This window comes from Lepus europaeus, chromosome 11 (assembly GCF_033115175.1).
Source record: "Lepus europaeus isolate LE1 chromosome 11, mLepTim1.pri, whole genome shotgun sequence".
In the NCBI taxonomy this organism is placed as follows: Eukaryota; Metazoa; Chordata; class Mammalia; order Lagomorpha; family Leporidae; genus Lepus; species Lepus europaeus.
The window spans coordinates 4,360,947-4,386,800 of record NC_084837.1 but is presented as its reverse complement, the minus strand read 5'-3'; the positions used below and the strand labels follow the sequence as shown (position 1 = coordinate 4,386,800).

Here is a 25,854-nt window from a genome sequence, read left to right as displayed (position 1 = left end):
CCATACACACACACGAAAGTCAACCCTTTCACTCTGACATTTTCCGTAAATACACACACTCAAGAGTAGGACTTTTTAAAGAAACAGGATAAAGAAAGGAAAGGGGAGAGAAATAGGGAAGATGAAAATAAAGTTATTTCAGAGTCACTTCCAAGTGAAAGGAGCAAAATATATTATATATATATATATATATATATAGAGAGAGAGAGAGAGAGAGAGAGAGAGAGAGGGAGAGGGAGAGGGAGAGAGAGCTTTCTTTAAATTGATGAAGAATTCCCTTGGTGGGGGGAGAAGTGGTAGAAAATCACAATTCATTGAAATACATCAAAATCATCTACTTTTGCAACACAAGATATAAAAATTCCCAGGCACATTTAGAAACTATTTTACCTACTGATCAGGAGAGACTTACATCTGCTGGCAGGCACACCTGTTTAGCAGAGTGAATCTGCTTCTCTCAGAGCCTTGGAACATGCTCCTAACCCATCAACTCCATTTCAAGTACACATAGCATCAATTCTGCTTTGCAGGAGCACGGACCACCATTCCATCCACATTCAACTAAGGCCTTCCCTTGATGGTCAGCTGCTTTGAACACTAAAGCAAATTAGGAAACTTAAATATGCCCATCCTCCTAATTACTTGAGTTTCATAGAGTAGGCAGAGGATTGCGACGATGTGAGTAACTCAGAGATGAGGAGCTTATGATTGTCATTAAGGATTCAGATCACCTGTATTTTCTAAAAGACTTGGCAGAATGCAAGCTTTTGGGCACTCAATATCACAGCCTATGAGCTTCCTGAATCTAAGGCAGGCCTCCATTTGTAACATGCCTTAACCCAGGAATGAATGAATCTAGATAGATGGCCACACAGAGATTAATTTAGTCACTGAGATCTGTTTTACAAAGGCCTCCTTGCAGTTAGAATGGTCTCTTTTATTATTAACACCACTCTCTATAAAAGGAAAGGATAAAAGGTTTTCAGAAGGAAAAAAAAAACACCAATAAAATTCACTCCTTGCACTAGCCATGGACAGGTGCTACTCCAGAGGCCTAGGCTGCCCCACGCTTGTCAGGCATGATCCCTCTCCAACATGGAGCTGCTCCTCCACAGCCCAGGGGCCCCAGCACTTACAATGTGAAAACTTTGTTCCACTCGGGGTTGAGAGTTTTGTAAATGGTGTGCGTCTGAAGCCGGTCGTTGCCTAACTCCAGCAGGCAGAAAGGGTCACTCTTGCCTGGAAAGAAAACAGACATGGGTGAGAGGCAAAGAATCTCACAAGGGTTCAAAAGCAACTTGAGCCAAGTCATAGACTTGTATAACAACGGCACGCTGCTTGCTAGAAGGGAGAAAGGAGTCCTTCCCTTGCCATGTGCTCCGTGGAGCCCTGGGTGGCAACGGTGGACGGCGGAGCCTGCAAACCTTGGTCCTGCAGCAACTCAGCAGCTGCAGGCTGACGTGTAACCGAGACATAATTGTGGAAGGAGGGAGTCAGCTTGGCCTGGGACAGCACCCACTTCGTTTTGTTGACAGATGAAGCCTAGCTCCTTCCTGAATGTGCCTTTCGTCAATACAGACAACTGCTCTTCCACAACTGGGATAACAACTTAAAGGCTTCCAAGGGATTCTGGGAGGAAGTAAGAGAAAGTGTATAAAATGGCCTTTAAGAGCCAAGCTGCTGAGTGAACGGCCACAAGCACGTGTGGCCCCAGGCACACAGGACGTTGTGAAAAACGTGAGCTGTGCAGCTTACAAAGGCATCACTCCATCAGGTAACGCCTGTCATTCACTTCCAAGAGGCTGAGCTCCCGCCTTTACAGTGTCCCCTCTACAGCCTCCAAATAATGTCCAAAGGGTAGAAATAAAGTAATAAAAGCCTACATTCAAAGTTGGATCTAAGTGTTTCCAAGCACTGGGTTTGGCAGAGAGACCTAGAGTTAGAACTGTCAGGGAGTGGGCTGGCGCCATGGCTTAACAGGCTAATCCTCCACCTTGCGGCGCTGGCACACCGGGTTCTAGTCCCGGTTGGGGTGTCGGATTCTATCCCGGTTGCCCCTCTTCCAGGCCAGCTCTCTGCTATGGCCGGGAAGGCAGTGGAGGATGGCCCAAATCCTTGGGCCCTGCACCCACATGGGAGACCAGGATAAACACCTGGCTCCTGGCTTCGGATCAGCGCGGTGCGCCGGCCGCAGCGGCCACTGGAGGGTGAACCAGCGGCAAAAAGGAAGACCTTTCTCTCTGTCTCTATCCATATTCTGCCTGTCCAAAAATAAATAAATCTTTTAAAAAAAAAACTGTCAGGGAGTGGACAGATGACTCCATACTACACGAACACAATGCCTGGCTCACAGCACATTGGCGCTTCACAGAGCAGTGAGTGCTACATTAACTGGGGGCACGAGGACAGATGCTTCTCCAACAAACAGCCAAGAAGTCTTGGGCCAGGGCCTGATTCAGAAAGTGCTCAAGCCTCTTGACCTCCTGGCCCACCACTCAGGTCCACAAGCCTGCATCCGATTCACTAATAGCCAGGAGCTCCAAATACCACGCAGGAGCCTGTGTGTGGAGGACACTTCACCAAGGGAGAAGAGCAGATACCTGGGTGAGGGTCAGGATTAAACAGGGCCTTCCCTCCCACTAACTCATGGCCTGGACACTTCAATGCCTGGCCAAAGCTTTTAAGTCACCACTATTAGGCCATTTACCAAAAGAAAATTACCAAGCCCTGGTCATAAATGAATGAGCTCAGGTTCTTAGCTTCAAACAATGGAAATAGCCCTCGTCTAGATTTCACAGAAAAGGTATTTATTAAAATGGTATCAAACAGCTCTCAGAATTACTGCAAAAATCAGCCTTAAAAATGACCATAACCAAAACAAAAATCACTTAGGCACATGAAACTGAGTCTATATTCCACCCCAGCGAAAGCTGCTGTGGCCACTGCTTCCAAGAATGCTGGGCCCAGAAGGCACCACGTTTCCTGGGCCCTGACCAGCAGCCTCTGACTTGGAATCTCGGTTCCAGCTTCACCTTAGCACCCACCTTGTCAAGAAAAGAACCTAGTGGGGAGCTGCAAGGGCTCAGACAGGGCATTCTGGCTTTGCACCTTCTGTGCATGGGCTCTGTCCCTTTCTCCAAAATGCACAACAGGAAACGTCCCAAACACAGAAGAGGCTGTAGGTGTTGGGCAGTCAAAAATCAAATTAAGACAAAAATCTGCGTCTGCAAAAAGCTCTGCTCCTTCCAGGTCAAGCGACTTGGGCAACGGGTGCTATAGAGCTCAGGGTTCCTGAGTTGGATGAGGCCTCCACTGTGGGACCACATGTTCCCCCTTCAAAGTCATGAGCATGACAAGGCCACGTGTTCCCGGCTTCCCGCTCAGGTGTAACACACGCCTGGCTCCGCCACCCACATTGCAGCAGCTACTTAACCGTTTGTCAGACTATTAGTAGGTGTCAGCGCCAAGCCCCCAGACAAGCAATGCGCCGTGCCGTCAGCACGAGCTCTGAGGAAGCCGTCTGACTCTTAATGAAAGCCCTGGGGTTGCCGCACAGCAGGCCAGACGCGGCCGCGGTGGGCTCGGCAGCGGCTTCCTTCTCTCCAGTGAGCCCCTGGCTGTCCCAGCTAATGAGGAGCGCGCTCCTCTCCAGAAATGGGGAGTTGCAGTTCTGCGTCTCCACAGAGCCCAGTGCTCCGAGTCTGGCGAGAGTCGAGTCAATGCTCATCAAAACGCCGCATTTATTAATATCTCACTGTAAACAGGCAGAGAGAAGAAACAGACGTTAAAACACTCAGAGAGTAATTTATGCGTGCTTCATGAATTAGCCTCTCCCGCTTCGAAGGTTCTGGTTACACAGGCACTTTGGATGACTTTCAAATGATGAGGGTTTTTATTTTGGGTCGCTGCAATTTTCTGCAAAGTCCAAGTGGCCCCACTGGTGCAGAGAGCGCACCAAGCACAGTGACACACAGAAGTTCGGTCTGCATTTCTGTGTGCACCGACCACTTTACAGGTAAAACATTCAGCTCACCACGTGCCAGCCTCATCAGCACTGTGGCGCCACCAGAGATTCAGGCTCAAGTTGCCGCTTTAGCGTCTCATGCTCACATGATTTTTAGATTCACTCATGTTCTTTTTTTCAAATAGCTGTGCCTTCAAATCACAGAAGTTGAATGGCAATGCACGTATTTTAGGGATGCTGTCAACCATCCACCAAGCACCCACTACGTTCCTCTGTGGAAGTCACCTTTGCAACAGAAACCTGCCTCACTCTCCCCCCAGAGCAGACCAAGTCCTCCATTTCTCACCTCTGTGTGTATTATCCCCTTCCTTTCTTATGTGCCCCACCTGTAAGTTCAGGTCCCTCCGTAGGCGGTAATTGCCACGTAAGTGCCTTGATGCAGGCACTCCAACAGCCACGTGTGTCACCATCCTGAGAGGAGTTCCGACCCAGGGAGGGGCGGTGAAGACTTCCTGGCTCCCAACGCCGGCTCTAAGCCAGAGCGCATCCGGCTTCTCCAAGCCCTCCCCCGCCCTCTGAAAGATTCGACCCATGGTCCTGTGTGCAGAAAAGGACCTGTTGACCTCCCTTCTTTCTGGGAGTACATTTGCCTCTCCAAAGGAACCCCAGGTTTCTCTAGGACAAAGAATGGTTTCTTCAGCATCACACGAGCAGAAACCTTCTCACGTCACTGTGACAAATGTCTAGGACAAGGGTCAGCCAGGTCCAAGTTCCGAATGAGGACCGCAAAGCCAGGGAAGGACTTCCTTCTGTTGAAACGTTTCTTTGCGTTCTGGCGTTTTCATATCCCAGCAGAAGCACAGAACAAACAAGTGACATAAGCATTTGTCCTCCTTTCAAAGTACTCTCCTACCACCGGCTCAAGTTTCAAAACACAGAGTCCTCCCCTGAACTTCCTACCACCTCCCCAGTTCCTCTCCCTCCAAAGTCCGTGCTTCCCACAGACGCCAGGAAAAACTTTAAAAAGTTTACATCAGATCATATCACTCCCCTGATAAATGTCTCCCACTGTGCCTTAACTTTCAGGACAACTTGGTCCCACCTGAGATGCCAGCCTCCTCTGCCCTGAACGCGCCTTGACTATGCGCTTTCATCCGGTTTGACTTTCTTCTTCACCTCTGAGAAAGCCCTGTAGGCCTTGGAGCCTGCTATCCCTGCATCACTTCTCTGCCAGCTCCTCGTCACCCTCAATATCTCAACTCAAACACCACTTCTTGCAGGGACACCCATCAGGTACCCTTTTAAGATCTACTTATTTGAAATGCAGAATTACACAGAGTGGGAGAGTCAGAGAGATCTTCCATTCATTGGTTCACTCCCCAGATGGCCTCAACACCCAGGACTGGGCCAAGTGGAAGACAGGAGCTTCATCCAAGACACTCACATGGGTGGCAGGGGCTCAAACACTTGGCCCATCTCCTGTTGCTTTTCCTAGGTGCATCAGCAGGGAGCTAGGTTGGAAGTAAAGGGTAAAGCCTCCACCTGTGACAATGGCATCTGTTATGGGCTCTGGTTTGAGTCCTGATGGCTCCATTTCCAGTCCAGCTCCCCGGCCTAATCTTTTTATTTATTCGAAAGTCAGAGGAAAAGAGAGAGAGGGACAGACAGACAGCAAGTGAGCAAATGACACACACACGGACATTTCATCTTCTGGTTCATCCCCCAAATGGCTGTAACAATCAGGTCTAGGTTAGACTGAAGCCAGGAGCTCCATTCTGGCCTTCCATGTGTATGGTAGGGCCCGGAGACTTTGGCCATTTTCCCCTGCCATCCAGGTACATTAGCAGAAAGCTTGATTGGAAGTGGAGTAGCCAGGACTCGAACTGGCACTCCAATACATGACGACAGCACGCCAATCTCAATCACAGCTTAATTTGCTTTGCCAGATGTGGTCAGTAGTTTGAGCATAGAATTTTTATGTATAGCAAAAATATTGATTAGCCCAGAAAGGCATTTGTATTGATAAAGTCACCATTCAGGTTATCAAAATGTAAAATGCTGAGGCCGGCACGGTGAGGTAGTGGGTTAAGCTGCCACCTGCAGTGCCAGCATCCCGTGTGGGCACTGGTTTGAGTCCTTGCTGTTCTACTTTTGATCCAGCTCTCTGCTAATGTGCCTGAGAAGGCATCAGAGGATGGCCCAGGTTCTTGGCCCCTGCACCCACATGGGAGATCAGATGAAGTTCCTGGCTTCTGGCTTCAGCATGGCTCAGTTCTGGTTGTTGTGGCCACCTGGGGAGTGAACCAGTTGATGGAAGATCTCTTACTCTAACTCTTTCAAATAAGTAATTTTTAAAAATGTAAGATGTAAGCACAAAATAGTTTATTTCAAATTCCCCCACGATGAATCATTATTTCTTCATTTTTATCAATAGAAACAAAAATAACAGTTTGATATGGTGGTGACTTTTGATTTTAGAAGAGTTTAAACTTTTTCCGCAATTCTTATATTTGTAACCTTATCTAAAATTACAGAAATTGCAAACACATCAAGAGATAACCTAAGAAATTTTCCATATATCAACTATGTTCTATTAAATTTAATAAATGGAGAAGAGTGTTTATTAAACATGTAAAATAAATTCATAAATATCTGTATGTGTGTCTACACTCATAGATATGCTATTTAGGCTATAATTTAACCCTCAACATTCCCATGAGGACTCAGACACTTAGGTGCATCCAAAACCAGGGGTTGTAGAACTAAAATTAACACATGGGTCTCTGCCTCCTTGGTACCTCTCTAGCATATCATGTAGGGATTAGAATGAGAGACAACCGCAATGGAAATAAAGGCAGAAGCATGGGTGCTCATTGTCATCTTCGAGGAAGAAATCGTTACATTGACCACTGATTTACTTAAGAAATGAGTCCTGGGCACGGGCAAAGGGACCCACGTTCACAGAATCAATGGAGCACCTCCCCACTGATGGGAGAGCAAAGTTTTGTGTGCAAAAGATCAAGAGCTCCTCCTAATGGCGCAGCCAAGGAACTAGAGACCCAGAAATGCCACCGCTGGTTAGCAAGGTCCTCCTGGACTTCCCTGACTCACACCCTCCGTGCTGTGCCATTCTGTGTGGCCAGGAAGGGGGAAGTGAAGGGGTGGAGAGAAGCTCGCTCTCCTGATTGCAAACTCCCCAGGGCTTGTCTGTTCACGGAGTGCAGGCACTCAATGAACGCCTGCTGGAGATCACAAGACCCACCACCAAGCTAACCTTCCTTAATTTGGGAAGAAAGTTTAAAAGCATTGAGAAAGTTAGCAAGGATTATCTGGAAGAAGCAGGCAGTCCTGGAAACAAACGCATCTTTATTCTCCAGGAGGAGGCGTGGTCACATCACCGACAGGCATGTTTACCAAATAAGGCTACTTCACAGCATGGTGTTTTTACTTTTTCTCTGATAGATATTTTAGGACTTTTGACAGGCATCTCATTTATTCATGGGCACAGAGAAAGGCTTGCATGACAACCCTATTGCCAAGACACCAAGAGGATCCAGCTGTATTTGGAGATGTTTTTGCTCGATAGCTGGCTGGTCTTTGTGTGGCAAAGTTACACAACTTCTCAAGAATGAGATAAAAATCCTGGCGAGATTCCTCTGAGGACCAGTGGGTCCACTTTCTGGTAAAGACGGTTGGTTTGCATTTTTTCACTACATCCTGATAATTCCCAAGCTTCTCATCATGACACTCAGATTATAAGAATGACAGAGAGATGAACACGGGATATTGCTACAGAGAGCGCCAGCAAGACCTCTGCTTTATTACGTTGTGTGACGTTGTCATTTTACTTATCATCATCTACATGGAGTCGGAATTGGAATGCTTCCTTGTTTTTTTTTTTTTTTTTTTTTTTGGCTCACTCTTACTACGGCCATTGGCATGACGTGTTAAGACATCCCTCCAAGTTTCTAACGCCGCTGTGTTCCTCAGGAGTCCTGACATTGATGAGGCATCCTACTCAAGGTCACATGGCGAAGGCTGAAGGAATAAAGCAGGGGAGACTGAAGAATAACCAGCCTCGCCACTGGAAGACTCTCTAGGTGGACAAGAATCACCCCATAAGGATTATTGTAAGGAATAATCTTAACAAAGGGAAAGCTTGGTGAACAGGAAAGTTGATGTGTGAGACAACCTTTTGATTCTAAGAATGTAAGAGTCAAGTCTGGAATTTGGGCATGTGCTCCGTCATGCAAATAGTGGCCATGAGGGCGCCAACACTGGTGCACTAAACTAGAGCCTGTGAGTTACCACTCTGCCAGCTTCCCCTCAATATTCCTTCAATTTCAAAAAGGCTACCCAGGGCAACTCTGCGGACACATGCTGAGAACAGCCAGTTTCCTGCTCTTCAACACAACAACAACACATACGGTCATTTGTAGTGCAATGCAATTCTGACCAGTAAACCTTTCAATTATAACATTTTTTTCTATTGAACCCTTGTCACTATCTTTTTAATAACTTATGAGATCAATTCTGCATTTTCACTCAGCAGTATGATTTCACAAATCTGATGCATCATGGGTCACGTGGCACACAGCACTGCTCTCGTGCACTGGCAGCTGCCATGTGAGCCATAGCTTTGTCCAGGACAAAATGTCTCTGCCCCTCATCCGATCATGGAAGGTGGGCTATTTTCTTAAAATAGCTGATTTAACAGCATCAGAGACTGAGTGGCATATGCCAGTCTCAAACACAGCTGTGTTCACCTTGAATCTGCACGTACGACTCAGAACTTGTTTCATGAACAGAGGCTGTGACCAGGTTCACCACAAAAGCAATGAAACCAGATGGGACAATCTATTACTTAAAGACTTCAGGTTACACTGGGTGCAAGGACTTGTGAGAACTCTTCAATAAAAGTACCTGACAGCCTCCTCCATTGAAGTAAGCGCTTATGGCCCTCCACACCTAACATCAGCCTAGACTGAGAACATTAAAGTCCTTCACCAATTTTAGAGTGACAGGCTCCAAAGAAAATAGATGACTTTAGATTCTAATAAAAATTTTAAAATTCTGTATTATATACAAACATTGAAAACTCTAAAAAATGTAAAATATAAATGTAAATTATTAGTAATGAATAACTTCACACAATAAAATACCATATTTATGAATGAACTGAAAAAAGTAATTTTATATGTTACAGCATATTTGCAAATACCTTTATGTCAGCAATATAGCTGTACCAGTTACTAATACACATTTGGTAAGCTGTACATTTTTTCTCTACATAAAATTATATTTTTATGGAGTATGGATGATTTTATTCCAATGTTGTGAAACAGTAAAACAAGTTTTTTTCAATTTAATTTCTTTACATGGCTACATGAGTATAATCGTAACAATAACAACTCACAAAGAATATCCTAATTTGATCACAATGGCTTGAATGACTTCGATGTCCTTATTGTTACTTATAAAGAGATGGCTTTAGATTCAGCAAGCCAGGATCAGGCATTTGTCCCAGCAGTGCACACACTGATTTGTGTCTGTCCCATTTGGAGCACCAGGGCTCAACACCAGGCTCTGGTCCCCGACACTCTGGAAGGTAACAGTGACGGATGATGTAACTGGCTTCCTGCCACCCACGTGGGAGACCAGAATTAAGATCCTAGATCCTGGCTTCTGGGCAATAGAGTCCCAGCCATTGCAGGCATTTGGGGATTAAACCAAATCGGTGCTGTTGAGCAGTCTCTTCCTCCTATTCTGTCTCCCCTCCCCCCACCTCTGACTTAAATGATTCATGTAATTAGCAAATCACGGATGCCACAGCATCCCACATGCATTCGTTCCTCCTCCTGGACAGGAGGTCCCTGCAACCTGCAAACCATAACCATAACCAGGGGACGGTTCTGCAGCATAGAAGGTTGAGCCACCTCTGCAGTGTCGGCATCTGATACGAGTGCCGGTTCCAGTCCCGGCTGCCCCATCTCCAATCCAGCTCCCTGCCAATGTGCCTGGGTAAGCAGAACATGGCCCAGCTCCTCGGGTTCCTGCACTGAGTTGGGAGACCCAGAGGAAGCTCCTGGCCCCTGGCCCCTGGCTTCAGATCGGTCCAGCCCTGGCCACTGCAGCCATTTGGGGAGTGAATCAGCAGATGGAAGATCTCTCTCTCTCTCTCTCCCCCCACTTCTATCTCTGTATCTCTGCCCTTCAAATAAATAAATTTTTAACAAACTAAAGTTTTTAAAGTTTTTTAAAAACTAAAAATAACCTATACATGTATTTTGCTTCATCGGGATTCCTGAATCTTGAATGGAATACATTTGAAACATACGTTATTGTGGTTACTTGATGTTGTTTTAGAAAACAAAATACATACATGAGCAAAGAAAATTGGAAAGGATAGAAATTTCCTTTATGTACTCTGTCTAAAATGACCTTCAGAGAGCATCCCTGATTATTCAGAATGGACATGATGAATATATTTCATTTATTTGCAAGTGTAAACTTTATGATTGAGCAACTGCCATAAATGAACACTTTTATAAAGTCAGGCTGGCTAGAACATGCTAGTATGGAGTGTAGACAGTTACTGATTTTGAGGATAGAGTTTTTAAAAGTTCTATTTATTTGTTTTATTTGAAAGGCAGAGACAGAAAAACAGAGAACTCCATCTCTGTTAAATTCCCGAAAGCCTGCAACAGCGGAGGCTAGAGCAGGCCAAAGCCAGGAGCCAGGAAGTCAATGTAAGTCTGCCACATGACTGGCAGGGACTGGCTACGTGAACCATCACCCGCTGCCTCCAGGGGGCGCACATCAGCAGAAAGCTGGAATCTGCAGCAGAGTCAGGACTCAAAGCCAGGCACCCCAATACAGGATGTGAGCATCTACACAGGTGGCTTAACCACTAGGCCAAGTACTCGTCTAACATTTCTTACTGCCTAAGGATTGCTTGGCTGTCTGTTCTGATCCACTATTAAGGGAAGCTGGTGTTTTTCTGCCACCTACCACGGAAATTGATAGTCATGAGAACAGCCATGGAACCTTGAGACCCTACCCTGTGCCATGATCCCTTACCTCTTGGGTCCACAATGTCGCCTCACTGCAGTCTGAATCCCACTCTCCTTTTACACAGAAAAGTTCCAACACAATGCTCTGAATGAAGCCCACTTTTGTCCCCTCAAGCAACACCCTGGTTTGGAACACACTGGAGGATTCTCTCAGAGGCCTCCAACACGCAGGGAACACACAGTGTGAAATGTGTTTCTGAAAACGAAGATCAACATGATCTGAAGACATGTTTAGCTCAAGACTAACTGCTTTCCTTCATTCAGAATAGTGATAGTCTTTTTTCCCAAACTTTATATCATAAAGCATTATTTCATTTCTTACCATGGATTTTTGTTGCTGAAATCCTTTGATGCATTCACCCCTCCAAAATCATCTGAGTATCGTGAATAAAAAACATTTCCCCCAAAGTACTCTATAAAGAAGCCTTTGCCTTTTATCCTGCTCTCTACTTGACACTCATTTTTCAGGTTGTTCTCCTATAAACTATTTGAATAATCCAAATAGTTGTTGGAGACGATCACTAGCTTGAGACAACCTTCAGGTCAGTGTGAGGGCTTTCAGGGGGTCACCCGATAGGATCAGTAAAACAGATGTGAAGAGGTGTTTCCACTTGTGTATGTTGTTGTAATCTAGACCATGAACGGAAATCTGTTAGTGCATTACATGTAGTTGCCACATATCATGCAATACGCAACCAGAGAAGGAAATTTAGAGCATCTTACTGAGGGGTATCAGTGCATTACTGGGGCTTGAGAGGTTTCCTGGGACAGCAGCAGCCATGGGTTCAAGAGTTGTATCTGTAGAACTCGATGGAAGTAGAAATAACCCACTCTGGAAAGTGGGGAGTTCACTCTACACATTCTTCAGTGGTGACAAAACCACTCACAAAGGTGCACATGAAATAACACTGCATGCTTTCATAACACTCAAGCAGAAAGGGCAATTTCCAAGTTGATGAGACTACAAATATTTGGAACTCTACTCATGAATATTGTAAGTAATCATTTACTATTTCCTCTATAATCCTCAAAATTTATATCTTCCAGTTGGTCAAAAATACATTTTTTATCTGTTCCTGGATACTCCCATAGGTGAGATCACTTTATGTTAGTTGCTTTTGTTCGGTCATTTTTATTTTTTAGCACAGGATGGAAAGAACTACTTTGTATAGTACAGTGTGCTTAAAACTAAAATTCTCTTTTCCAGAGTTGAAACTCCTTCAAACTCAGTCTTAAATATTTAGAAGCTATACAAATACTGTGCAATTGTTTCTGTGTGCAAGGCAGAAATTGAGTAGACTACATACTAAAAATATGGGATTATAAAAATTGCATTTCCATATCAATAGATACACCTGCACTCCATAACACACTTTGTAGTCACCAGTCCACTTGATCAATCGGCATCAGGCAAGAAGACATCTACAGGTGAGTCCGCACAAGGGAGTAATTTGACACTGTGGAGAGTCTCCCCTTGGATGTAGGAATGTCTGGATCACTCTCAACATGGCAGACAGAATCTGCCGTGACATATGTCCATTCGGACCTCCCTCTAAGAGTTCAAGTTGGTGAAGCATTAGAGAGACGTCCTACTAGACAATGGCAGGGGCAAAGCAGGCCCAGGTCTTGGGCTCTGGGCCATGCCACAGTGAGGTGACAGCCAGATCTGTTCCCCTGCTCAGATTTGCAAACCAGGCACTCTACAGTGATCCAACACACAGAGACCCGGAGAGAAAAGGCGACCCGCGGAATGAATGCCCTCTGTGGTACCGCGGAACGGCTCGGCCACCACTGTCATGAACAAATGGAGTCGTGACATTAACAATCCAGCATCTTGCAATCCCAAATACACTGATACGCTATCAAATCTGAGTCAAATTACTAAAAATAATATTGTGCAAAATACGCATCAGGGGAAGAACTCCCTCCAGTCTGCATCACCTCGGCTCTCGCTCCGTGGGAAGGATCATGGCGGCTGTCTACCTGCTTCTGCTTAGTAGACAGTCTGCTGTGCCATGAGATCTCTTCAGAGGATCAATCAGTCACAATAAACACAGATTAAAAACGGAAACGGTCAGTACCTGGGAAATCTGCGGCTAGGAGATCCACTGCCTTTAAAACCTTCACTTGTAAAATCCCAACGTCCTTCATATCTCTCAGGGAGTTCTGCCAGCACTGAGTGGAGAGAGGAGGGCACAGATGAAAGCAGCTTTCGCACACACCAGTTAATGCCATGAGGTCTCCCAGCAAGAACATTCGAGACCGAGTTCCCCATTCTCATGAAAATTCTTAGAAAAGTCCCCACAATGCGTTGTGTCAGTCAATGGGACCATTAGGCATTTACAGCAGGCAAATTAAAAGAAAAGTGACTGAGAATTAATTAGCTGCAGCTTCCAAATAAACAAATTAGAAGCACATCCAATCTACTTCTAACATCGCCCCCTGGTGATAGCATGGATACCCCACGGTGAAAATGTGTGGGTAGAACCACATCCCATGCCTCCCCCTTTTCCTCCTTAATGCAATGTTTAAATCACCCTAAACAGCAACATAATTCTGACCTCGTTAGTAAACCCTTTAAGGATTCCAGAGGACTGAACTTGGACCTGCTGTAGTTATTACCACTGGAGAGCGAGGGGTGGAGATAGAGACTTTCTGTTGCAAGTTTTAGCCAGTTCACTAGATTGCGCATCCACTATGGCTGTGCACACACATGTGCTTTGATCTCCAGTTTGCATGAGCAAAGTTAAATGTATCTGAGCATCCCTACATACATGTAACAATAGTTAGAGGTCTATGCACCTGGCATCCCTGAGAAATTGCGCATGAAACACGTGAACTCAGACTCTCTTCTCACCCCTCTAGCTGCCGAGGAAGATGCTGCCTCAAACCCTGTAGATGCCGTTTCCGTCATCATTACCTAGCTGACATCCTGTGACAGCTGACTCCAATGACTGATGGCGCGATAGCAAGATCCTTGTTATTTAGGCATTTCAAGGGTAGAATAACAAAAGCCTGCTAGTAGGCAAGGTTTGTCAACCAAAATGCATCATTCCTGAGAACTTTTGAACGTTGTTTCTCCTTTATATCTTCAACTTAACCAAATGCAAACACACTCACTAGTTTCTAACAGGATAGCACTTGAAACAAAATAGTTTTACAATTTAGATGTGGAAATGCCTTGAAATATCATCACTCCTTCAGGCTGAAAGACAAGCGGAGGGCTCTGAAACTTCTGTCTTGCAACACAGCATTCCTGCCTTGTAAACATGCAGCTGGCTTGCCAGCTGAAGACACGCCGATGTTTCCATTTCTATTTTATCCTCTTCAAGATTCTTTTCAATAACATCTCCAAAACTACCTGCCACACTACTCAAAGCAGTAAGTGCTTCTAGTGTTACTTTACAAACACAAAACAATCCTCATGAGTTTTGGAAATTTTGCAATGTATCCATAGGAAAACTTGAAGAGAGCTTTATTTTCCACCATGAAACTTTCATTTAGTTAGCTAACATGAATATTAATAGTGATTTTTGGCAAAACTTCTTCAAAGGATGTCGGGCTGGCCTGCAGGATTTGGGCTGATTGGTTCCAATGCACCTGCACGGTGAAAGATGCTGGAGGCCCTGACGCTGACACTCAGGATGATACTGCCCCTGAGCGGGGGATCTATCTCTGTCTCATTTTCATGCCACCTTCCTAAACCCTCCCTTCTGTTTGTGACAATAACACAAGCATGTCAATATCTAAGAGGATAGTATAAAAACAGAATGCACATAAAGACACCTAGAAAGCTGGAGCACAAACAGTAAATGAACAGGACGAAGACGGTTGATCTAAAAATGCCAACTGGACTTTCCAGCACGTTACAATCACTTAGGGGAAACAAATCACATACTGCTCTTGTTGTCCAGGGTAGGACAGAAAACCACCCCTCATGCCAGCCTAGGGCCTTGCTTTCCAAGGCATGAGCAGGTTCTCACTTGAACCTAACGGGTTCTGGAAAGGCCCCTAAAACACTGCAAATAGTAATGGTTGGTTTTAAAAAAGTCACTTTTGTGAAGTTAAATTAAAATTCCGGTTTGCACATGCAGACCGCAGATATAGGAGGTCTGCTTCCTTACAATGTCCTCCAACAGCTTGAGAGAGCTCAACACTACAAATACCATCTTGGCTTTTAAAACTGCAAGGCATGGGCCAGCACTGGGGCTAACCAGTGAAACCTCCGCCTGCAGTGCCAGAATCCCATATGAGCACCAGTTCTTGTCCTGGTTGCTACACTTCTGATCCAGCTCTCTGCTATGGCCTGGGAAAGCAGAAGAAGCCCAAGTCCTTGGGCTCCTGCACCCACGCAGGAGACCTGGAAGAGGCTCCTGGCTCCAGATCGGCCCAGCTCCAGCCATTTGGGGAGTGAACCAGAGGTTGGAAGACTTTTTCTCTCTCATTTTCTCTGTCTCTCCCCCTACCACCTCACTGTAACTCTACCTTTCAAATAAATAAATAAATCTCAAAAAAAAAATAAACATAAAAAAAAACTGAAGGCAAACCCTAAGCCTACTTTTGCCTTCTCACTAATGCACTAACTCCTATGTCTAATGTCTTGTTTTATGAGACATATAATGACTTAGGATGAAGATCTTTTGATGTAGATTTTCAATTCACATTCTTTTCCAATCAAAAGGGGAACAGGATAGGTGGGAGTGACTCAACAAGGAAAAGCACTCACATATCTCTGAGTGATCTGCTCCCTCTCGCTGGGGTCTGCTAACGGGCAGACACACAGATCAGAGATGGAGACGCCTGCACAGGGCGTCAGTGTGATTAGCAGGAGGAGGGCTCCCACACAGTTGTCCAGTGGCAGCTCCAAGCAGTTGTCCTGCTTCAGCGGGAGTGCAGAGATGTCCACTTTACACCTGAAAAGTGTGAGGAACCAGAGAGAGAAAAGTGATGAACTCAAGCACACTGTGGCGCCTCCAATGCACCTGCTTTATATTTTATAATGCATCCCCAAGCAACCACCACCACCACCACCACCACCACGGCTCACTGTGTCTGGGCTCAGGTTTACTGAGTAGTGAGGGCTGTAGGAGCTCCCCTGGCTCCGAACACTCACTCCCAGCCTCACACACTCAAACAATGAGGGGAGAAGAGGCAGCAAATCAAAGGGAAAGCAGAATCAGGGGATGGGAAACGAGAAGAGCAAAGCAGGGCCTTTGCCAAGTAAGAGCTGCAGAAAGACAGGGAGGGCAAGAACTAGGGAAGACAGAAGTCTCTAGGCTGAGGCACTCGCACTCTTTCCTGAGCTGTGTCTTATAAGGGGGAAAAGGATGAAGGATCATAATTCACAAAAAGGAGGGGGGGAAAAGGAGAAATCCAAGCGGAGGAAGCATTTTCTTCCCAATTAATGCCAACTGGCCAATCTGTATTTTACAAAAGCTGCTCAGGTGCTTCCCTACAGGCATGGTTCCATGGGGTTTCCCCACATGGGTGCCTGTGGACAAACGGAGCGTGAAGTGCTGTGGGTAGATCCCGTTTCAGCTCCCTGCCAGGAAAGGCTGAGCCCATCTGCTACTAACAGCCCGTGTGCTGGGGAGGCTGGAAATCTCGCACACACTGAAATGCAGAAGCAAACACCAAAAAGGGTTCCAGGTACCAAGCCACTGAGTCACTCCCACCCTGGGAAGCTCTGGGTTTGCTGGGACCACGCCTACCACGCAAGGGTGGACAGGTGGGTGAGGCAGGCAGCAGTGGGCAGGCAATGGTGTGTAGCTCCTAGATGGAATTTCTTTAAAACTTCCTGTTTGCCCTTTATTAATACAGGACATGATGAATATTCAAGACTTTGTGGAGACAGAAGCTCTGCTTCTTAACAATGAGCAATGACTACGGGGCCCTGTGCTAAGTCTCCTGAGGGCTTCATGTTTGTGAATAATCAAACAGTTAAACTTGTGCGATACAGGGATCTTCCAAAAGGGCATGGAAAACATGTGCTAGGAAAAACACTTTGCATGGATTCAAAAATTATTTTGTGCCAAAATTAACTTATTTAGTTCCACCTGTCCACAAAAAGTAAAGAAAGTTTTGAGCCACGTGGATATGGAAGCAAAACACCCAGTTTAATAAATTTCAAAGCAAGCTTGCATTCCCCTTTCAAATTAAGAAAAAAAATCAATTACATTAAAAGTCTGGATCAAGTTTTGTTACAGTTCCAAAATCATTTTAGAAATTGTTACGTGCCTATAACATTAAAGACATATGGGTATTTATTTCCTATTTATCAAAAATGACTTCAGTTAGACAGGAAGTGATCATAACTTTATGCAGGTAATAAATTCATAAAATATTTCTATTGGAGACAGCATATAAAAGTATGTTTTTAAAAAAGCTCTATAATTTGAATCAAAACATTTTTCTGTAGCAATAAAGAATATTTTAATTTTAAATTTTACTACCACCTATGAAAACAGAGGTTATTAACTATTTTTATTTTATAAGCAATTATGAAAGCGGGGAAGTTTAGAAAAGAAGAAATATCAAGTGATTTAACTATGCCATTTCTAGAAAACTAAGTACCTATATAATCTTAACCACTAGAGTAGTAGATCTGCTTAGGAATGCTTTACTAAGTATTATTTTACATTCTTACGGACACTCTCATTTAATAAACTTATAAGAATTTTCTCTGGCAGTCACTGGGGTCTAAATTAGCAGTAACATATTTGTGGCATGTTCTTTGTAATATCATTAATAATGATGATTTATTTTTGTCCTTTGAATGTGTGTTTTGTTGTGGTGGTGGTCTTTTTTTTTTTAAACAGCCAAAAATTGTTTTGAGACAAGTGATCTAAAAGTGAATAATGTCTGTGGGTCAAAAGCAAGCCAGAAGTAGGCAATAATAAAGCTTCCTTGGATAAATCAAAATATACCTGGTATTTAGAATAATCTAATAAAGCACAGGGGAATACTAGCTTATTTAGAAGGACTTTGCAAATGTTCCTAGAGACTGCCTAAGTGCACAACTTGTTGAGACAGAACACTTTGCCATTTTAAACACAAGCTGAACCACATACTAAATAATATGCAAAGTAACTACTGGGTTTCTTTTCAGAAACTGAACATTTTTACAACTTTTCTGTTCGTTGCAATCATTTCTGTCCACTGTGGAACTTCAGATTTACCTCCCCTTGACAGATTATTTTGCCCATAAGGAAAGAACACCTACGTGCAAAATGGCCACGGCTAGTTTAGGTGTCAGAGCCCCGACGCACCACACTGAGGATTCTGGTGCCAACTTAATGGATTCTACATTCTCCGTTAACCGATGACAGAATTCATCAAATACCCACTTTGACTTTCTCAGTAACTTGAAGGAGCAAATTGAACTGAAGCATGAGATCAGCATCACGCCAATCCCCGTTGAAACCTGGTCCCTTTGCAGAGAGGTTATACCCAAGCCTCGGGGGCCCTGCCCCATGCTGTCAATTGACGTCTTGAGAAATAATTTCCAGCAACTCCCTGGTTTTAGCAACCTGGCCCTCTGTGAAGATGGCTTCCCATAAACTTTCTGCATCTTGTCTACCTGCCCGGCTCTGTGATTTATCCTCATTTTCTGAAAAAGAGGAAAGAAGTCTATCTCCCAAGTCCTCTTGATCCGGCCTCCCTTTACTCTGCTTCAACATTCCCTGCAAGTGAAGGAAAGCCAGACACTCGGGAGGCTGGCCAGAGGCTGGGCAAGTCATCTGCACAAATCCCAAGTGAGCAAGGGGCTTTATCCACAAACCACCAAAGAGAATGTTTTCACAAGGCACCTTTTCTTCAGAACACCAGACCCGCCCACCACCATCCTCATCCAGTCTTCGAGAGAGGCACAAAGTGAACAAACGGCTCAGTGCGTTTCTCAGGTTGAAGCAAAGACAGATCTAAAATATTTCAGATGTGAACGTTTGTAAGACATTTATTGGAAGAATTTTTAACATAAAATATCTCAAATGGAGAATCCAGGCTGCTGCTTTTCCAGTTCCCCTTCCTATCCCAGACTCTCCTGTGAGTATACGCAATAACTTGGTTGGTCTCTTCATTTGCCCTCCTTGTTACTGAAGAGCTCTGAAAAGCCTTTGCTATCTTCCTAGGCTATTTGTCATCTCTTGGCTACCTGCTGTGGGTGGGGCACAAAGCTTTCTCACACGACACCATTTTTTCCCAGAAGGGTCAGGAAGTAAAACAACTCTGGTTCGTGCTCCTGATGGATTCTGTTGCGACAACTCAACTCTGCTTTTATACTACGAGAACAATTACTAGACAACTTACACAAATGAACAAGATTGTTTTCCAATAAAACTTTATTTACAAAAATAGGCAACCATGTGGATCTGCCCCAGGACCCTAGTTTGCCAGACTGTGATCTACCAAAATGCTAGTCAATTAACTGTGGTTCATGACACCACTGGGAGTTTAAAATAAAAATTGCAAAGTTGCTTGCAGATTATACAAACTCATTGATAAAGGTTTTCAAAGTTATTAACCTGTTGGTTTTTAAACAGTTTTTTTAAAGATTTATTTTTATTTGAAATCAGTTTTAGAGAGGCAGAGTCAGAGAGTAGAGAGGAGAGAGAAAGAGACAGAGAGAGTAGAGGGGAGAAAGAGGTCTTCCATCAGCTGGTCCACTCTCCAAATGGCTGCCATGACTAGAGCAGGGCCTATCTGAAGCCACAAGCCAGGAGCCTCCCCCAGGTTCCCTACGCAGGCTCAGGGGCCCAAACACCCAGACCATCCTCCACTGTCCTCTCAGGCCACAGTATAGAGCTGGATCGGAAATGGAGCAGCCAGGACCTGAACCAGCATCCACATGGATGCCATCACTACAGGCGGTGGCCCCACCCACCACACCACAGCACTGACCCCTAACCTGTTGGTTTTTAAAAAATGATTTGTAGCTTACTCCAGTCCAACAAACTTTGCTCAAAATATCCAATGATCCCGTACTAAAAATAAAGTTTATGAAATCCCTCTTCTCGCTGATAGAAACACAGTGGAAAACACTCGGAGCACCTCCACAAGAAAGAGGATGAATGAGCATTAACCCATCAGGTCTACCCCCTTGGCATCCCATGTGACCTCACACTCAGGGGGAGCGACCATGTCTGGAGAATCACTCAGAAGGCGCAACACAGAGCCTTAGGTGACCAGGAAGTTCTACTCCAGCCCGAGATCTCAGAAGTCAGTGTGGGGAGCTCCGGTGATACCAGATTTGCATGATGGAAAGAAAAACTGCAGTCACTGATGTGTTTGTGCTTGAACGGGCGGCCCCTGTTCTTTGCACAGGCTAAAGTCCCCGTGGCTCTGTGACTACACTGGTGCCTCCCTATGTGGCCTCATCAGGCAACATCACCAACCCTCTTCTCCCCAGCCAGGTGTCTCCCAGGGGACATGACTCTTCCCTGTCCAGGTCTTTGCTCATCCTTCATGCTTTCCTGGACAGTCTCTTGGGCAGGCTAATGACCATTGGTCCTACAGGCTTGGAGCCCTCATGTTCCCAAACGCTGCCCCATATGAGCCTAGGGTTTTCCAGGACTCCAGGGTCCATAGCCCTCGCTCCCGACACTGCCATGGCCTGGTTACTTGCAGCCTCCCAGAACTTACCAGTGCCCTGGCCTCAACCTCTCTATTGTCTTGCACTGAAACTTCAGCACCCTGGCCGGATTGTAAGTTTTGCTGAATGAAACGAACACATGGGCCGGCGCCATGGCTCAACAGGCTAATCCTCTGCCTAGCGGTGCCAGCATACCGGGTTCTAGTCCCGGTTGCCCCTCTTCCAGGCCAGCTCTCTGCTGTGGCCTGGGAGTGCAGTGGAGGATGGCCCAAGTGCTTGGGCCTGCACCCCATGGGAGACCAGGAGAAGCCTGGCTCCTGGCTTTGGATCAGCGCGGTACGCCGGCCGCAGCGGCCATTGGAGGGTGAACCAACGGCAAAGGAAGACCTTTCTCTGTCTCTATCCACTCTGTCAAAAAAAAAAAAAGAAAAAGAAAAAGAAAAGAAATGAACACGTGAACACGTGAACAAATGAATGCCAGGGCATAATGAAACTCACAGTGTAAAAAAATCCAAATGAAAAAGTCAGTTCTTTGTGTTAACTGAATCTTTTACAGCCTCTCTTTCCCTAAGAAAGAAAAATTGGAAAGAAATTTATTCCCTAGGTGTGTCTCCTAGATGGAAAATTCCAAGGTTCTCCTTACTTACCTAAAGAAAACAGGGACTAAATTACTTTTTCTTCCTCCAACGGGCATGTATGAAGGCAGTGAATGGGTTGATTTAGCATTGTTTCTGACCTCCTGTTCTTGTCTTTCTCCATTAATCCCACAGCATTTTAATGTTTTAATTCAACACATAATTTTACCGTATCAGTCAGCCAAACCCTCTCAACTTTTACTTGCCATGATAGCTTTTAACCTCTTACTCATTACCGTAATTCTATGCTTTATATTACAGACTGGTCAGCTCTTAACTTAAATGCAAGGGGCAGGAAAGAGTGCTATAGTTTTAAAAGCTGTAAATCTCAGAGGCTAAGGAAGTGGTGAACGGGAAGAAAACGGTGAATGTGTCAGGCCAGGCTGTAAAAGCAGATCAACGACACGGGGTGCAATTTGTCCGGAGAAATCCCAGCCCAGGCTGTGTACTGCCTCCCAGTCCCTAATAAACTGGGCGAGCAGTAGAGCCACTTTACAAGGTACCTCCTGGGATGAGGGAGTGACTCAAGACAAGTCAGTCAAAACAGCCTGGGCACGCTCGTAACCTGTCCAAACCAAATAATGTCTAGAATATTCTAGGGCAAGTAAATCTCCAGGATCACCTTGAGATGGAAAGCCTTCTTTAAGAAAATGGTGCAGTTACCTTGAGATGACACAGGTTACAATGGAATCATTTATATGCACCTGTTACATGTCCTCTTGGCATTTTCGTTTAAGGGTGGAGCAGGTGAAACATAGCCTCGTGTCCGTTCCTAATCTCAGGTGCTGATCTTGGTTTGTTTGTAGGTGCTACGGTTTACATATGGTTCGCTCCCACAAAGACTCAAGTGGGAACGTGGTTCTCAATTTGAGCGATTGAGGTGCTGCAACCTTTATGACAGGACTGACACTTTCCACAAGGGAATGAGTTGTTCTTCTGCGGGGCCTAGATTCGTCACCATGAGAGTTGGCTGGCTTAACGCAAGGTTGTTCCAGGCGTTTGGCCTCCCCTGCTTGTGGCACCTGTCCTGTGACACCATCCACCACACTGACAAAGTCAGAAGGCCCTCCCCAGGAGCCAATGCAGGCAACACGCTCTTGGTCCTCCAGAGCTCTGAACTAAGTCATCCCCCTTTCTATGCAGTGCTCAGTCTCCGGTGATTGGTTACAGGATCACCAAGTAGACGACAACAGTAGGCAGCACCGTCTCAGGGGACGTTGTGACTTACTCCCTTCATCTCACCCTCCTCCTTGGAAGTCACACGTAGCTCCACAAGAGGACGCGGGCAGATGGACTAGGGCACAAGGAACGTCAGAGAGCTCCATGTGACTCAGGAGAGCCTGGGAGACACTGGACACCCAACAGGGTCATAGCTGACCACCACTAAGTTAACAATTACTGACATCAATGTGATTTCTCATCATGTAACCAAGCACTACACCTGTTCTTCACTCACACGAGCACAGCCCCATAGCCCTGTGCTGTTCTACCTAACCTAGCAGCCCCAGTCAATGAATGTCCTTCCTCCCAGGTTCTTGAAGATATCCACTGCTCACTACCAAAAACAAATTTAGTTTTTTACTGTTATGGGAAAACATAGTTTGATACACACACTAAATTTCAGTCATATTTCATTTACTTAAAGTGCATGATTTTAGTGGCAAGTATTGTGAAGATTTATAGTTGCCTTGCAGAAGAAAAAAAAGAAAATATTTACCACTTGAGTGCTCAAGGAAAGACAAAGTGAAATAGACTGTGGTCATCATGGTGACCCCACAAGTTGGCAGGTGACCCTGCTAAACAGACAGGGAGTCAGACCCCACAGAATTCATTGTCCAAGGTCACATACGGGGCCATGGCAGGGAGACTCACTTTGTGGTATTCATTTGCTCCAACGACCTGCCTACATCTCAGGGAAGAGAATTTCCTTAGAGGCCCTCGAGACCTTTAAGTCATTATCAGGATGTTGTCCAAAAAACAAAATAAGGGGCAGGACTTAGGACACAAGTAAGATTCTCACTGTTCAAGAGCCTCCTGGCTCAAAAGGACATTTTCCCAACAGTTGGAAGACAAAACAGATGAGCCTTAAAATGAAAGCCACAAAGGAAACAATGAGCAAGACAGAGTTTAAATATTTAAAAGGTAGCTAATGAGAAGGAAGTGTAAGAAAAGCGTCAGCACCATGCCCATGTGGGCACCTTCTCTGCTTCAAATCTGAGAAGCCGTATTAACACCGCAAAGGGCAAGTTCACTCAGGGAGAGGCCGTGGGGCCAGCTCCCCGGAGGACAAAGGAAAAGGACACCAAGGCGGGCAGTGGCAGGGATGGGTGGGAGAGATCCCTTAAAACCCATGAGGAAGAAGAACAGAGTGGCCTCCTAGGCAGGTACAAGGCTGTCACAAACAGGAAATGTCTAAAAACAATCCATGAATACCAAAGCACAATAAAATGGACATCTTACACTATTTTTGTCTCTGTGAAACAACCCACCGCTCATTTGCAGAAAGCACTTCCTACGATGTGGCTGGAACACAACAACGCAATACCATGGAAAATGCAAGGGCAGCAGCCCGGATTCCCATCCTGCAGATAACACTCTGCACTTGTGTAAGTAACCCTTGCCCTGAGGGCTAGTGCAGAGGGTGCTACTCTTAGCTTCCTCAGGACACAGGGATGCCACTCTGCTGACCAGGAGGGATGCACTGAGAACAACCTGAGGCATCTCAGTCGCAGGTGCGGTGGAGGCAGGAAAGGCAAGGTCAGACGAGCAATCCAGCACCAATACGGGACCACGGGAGACTTCCTGCGGGAGCTGTAAAGTGGGGCACGGTCTGCTGTGTGATCCAGATGCCCTTACCCGGCCTAGTAGCTGAGCAGTGAAGATACAATGGCTGCTGCCTGCCAGTTACGCCCAGGGTGGGGATGAGGCACCTGAGCAGAGAGATGCCTCTGGAGGTCAAAGAGCACAGGTCTGGGCAAGCGTCACGGGTGTTGCCCCGCCAGCGGGCATGTGGACACGTGTCACCAAGCAAAGGCGTGTGTGTATACACATCCATTCATTTTCTGCACAATCGTGGTGCTGAGAGCCAGATTCAACAAACATCCTGAAATTTGCCACAGGGTCCTGTGCAATGGAGACCTCTGCTGGGAGGAAGGCTCCCTCAGTCTAAGTCTTGACCTGGCTACCTCAGGGTAGGCCACTGAGGTGGGATGGGGTGAAGACAGCTGGCAGAGCCCATGCTCTGCGTGGGAGAAGTTGGCTAAGCATTGCACAGAGGAAAATCACTGCGTGAGGCATGGAGTTCCCACGACCTCGTCCCATCTCTGCCAGTGAACCCCTTGCTGCTGGAAAAACCGGCCACCTCCGGGGGCCAGCAGATTCCCTCGCTGTAAAATGGAAGGGTCGTACTAGAGGGGTGGTTTCCCGCCTTCAGTTTTCAGCAATAAGGCCCCTTCCACAAACAGAATCTTGACACAGAGCATGGGAAGGAGTGGACAGGCTCTGGCCCCAAACGTGGCAGTGAGAGCCCCTTCCATTCCACACAGGGGACCCAAGTGCTAAGTCTCAAACGGAGACTGGACGCTGTTGGGATTCCTTTCAATGTTTGTGTACAAATAATAAAAGTAGAGCACAAAGTGTGTGCATCTAGGCGAGCAAAAGACAGTGATTTGGTGGAAAGGACTTGGTCTTCAGAAACACAGGGTCCTGACTCAAACATGTGTCAAGCCTATGGCCAAGTCACTGATGTACGTCTTGTGCTCCACTTCCTCACCTTTTTCACTGGGCACAAAGCCACTGGCTTACATGGCTGTCCTAACAGTCAAAGAGATGCAATGCCTGCAGGGTTCACTTCATTGTGCTCTTCCTCACAAGACCGCAGAGGAGCTATCTTGCTAACTACTGCCCCCATCACATATGGGTGAGCCCCTTGATTAAGTTGGCAGGGTCCAAAGTAGAGAAATCAAAGTAAACCGATTTGGCCTCAATAGATTTTACAACGGCTTGCTGCAAGGGACATCAACGATGCTGAATAGTTTTCTTCACGTGGACACCCTGCCTTAAGGCTTTGTTGTATTATAGATGTTACAGTAAGCAGCATTACATTGTTTATTGCAAATTTACATGAACAGGTCCCAAACACTCTGCAATGACAAACTGTCATTCTTCAGAGAGTATCTGACGGGCCACCTTCCATTTTAATCAACCCTGAGTGTCATTTACCAATTCAAATAAAGCAAATCAGACAAACGAACACAAATTTTCCCATCAGGACCGCCGTCCTGCTGGCTTGCTGGGGGTTGGGGAAGGGGTGGGGGGTACACAGAGCACAGGCCTCAGTCCGGGCGCCCCACACAGACACACACTCCCACGCTCAGAGGCAAAGCAGACTCACGTGCCCAGACGTTCCTGGTGCTTTTTGCTGTCCTTTGCCCACACTTCAATGTCCAAAATGCCCATCCTGTCAGAGAAGTAGTGAAAGTCAAACTGTTCCTGCCACTGCGGATTTGCACTCTTACACAGTGTCTAGAAAACATGCAGTTACGACATTTATTTTCTTCAAACACCATTGTGAAAGCAGCTACACAGTCATTG

General features: G+C 45.7%; 1 protein-coding gene across 4 annotated transcripts in view; it reads right to left on the bottom strand.

Moving 5' to 3' along the window:
* Nucleotides 1–25,854, bottom strand: part of MCTP2 (multiple C2 and transmembrane domain containing 2) — a 179,245-nt gene that overhangs the window by 93,882 nt on the left and 59,509 nt on the right. For all 4 annotated transcript variants that reach the window (XM_062204541.1, XM_062204542.1, XM_062204543.1 and 1 more), the window contains exons 9-12: nucleotides 25,655–25,785; nucleotides 15,764–15,950; nucleotides 13,119–13,212; nucleotides 1,137–1,239 (exon numbers count right to left, since the gene is read on the bottom strand). In XM_062204541.1, the coding sequence (XP_062060525.1) occupies nucleotides 1,137–1,239; nucleotides 13,119–13,212; nucleotides 15,764–15,950; nucleotides 25,655–25,785 (515 nt within the window). The remainder of the gene's footprint in view (nucleotides 1–1,136; nucleotides 1,240–13,118; nucleotides 13,213–15,763; nucleotides 15,951–25,654; nucleotides 25,786–25,854) is intronic.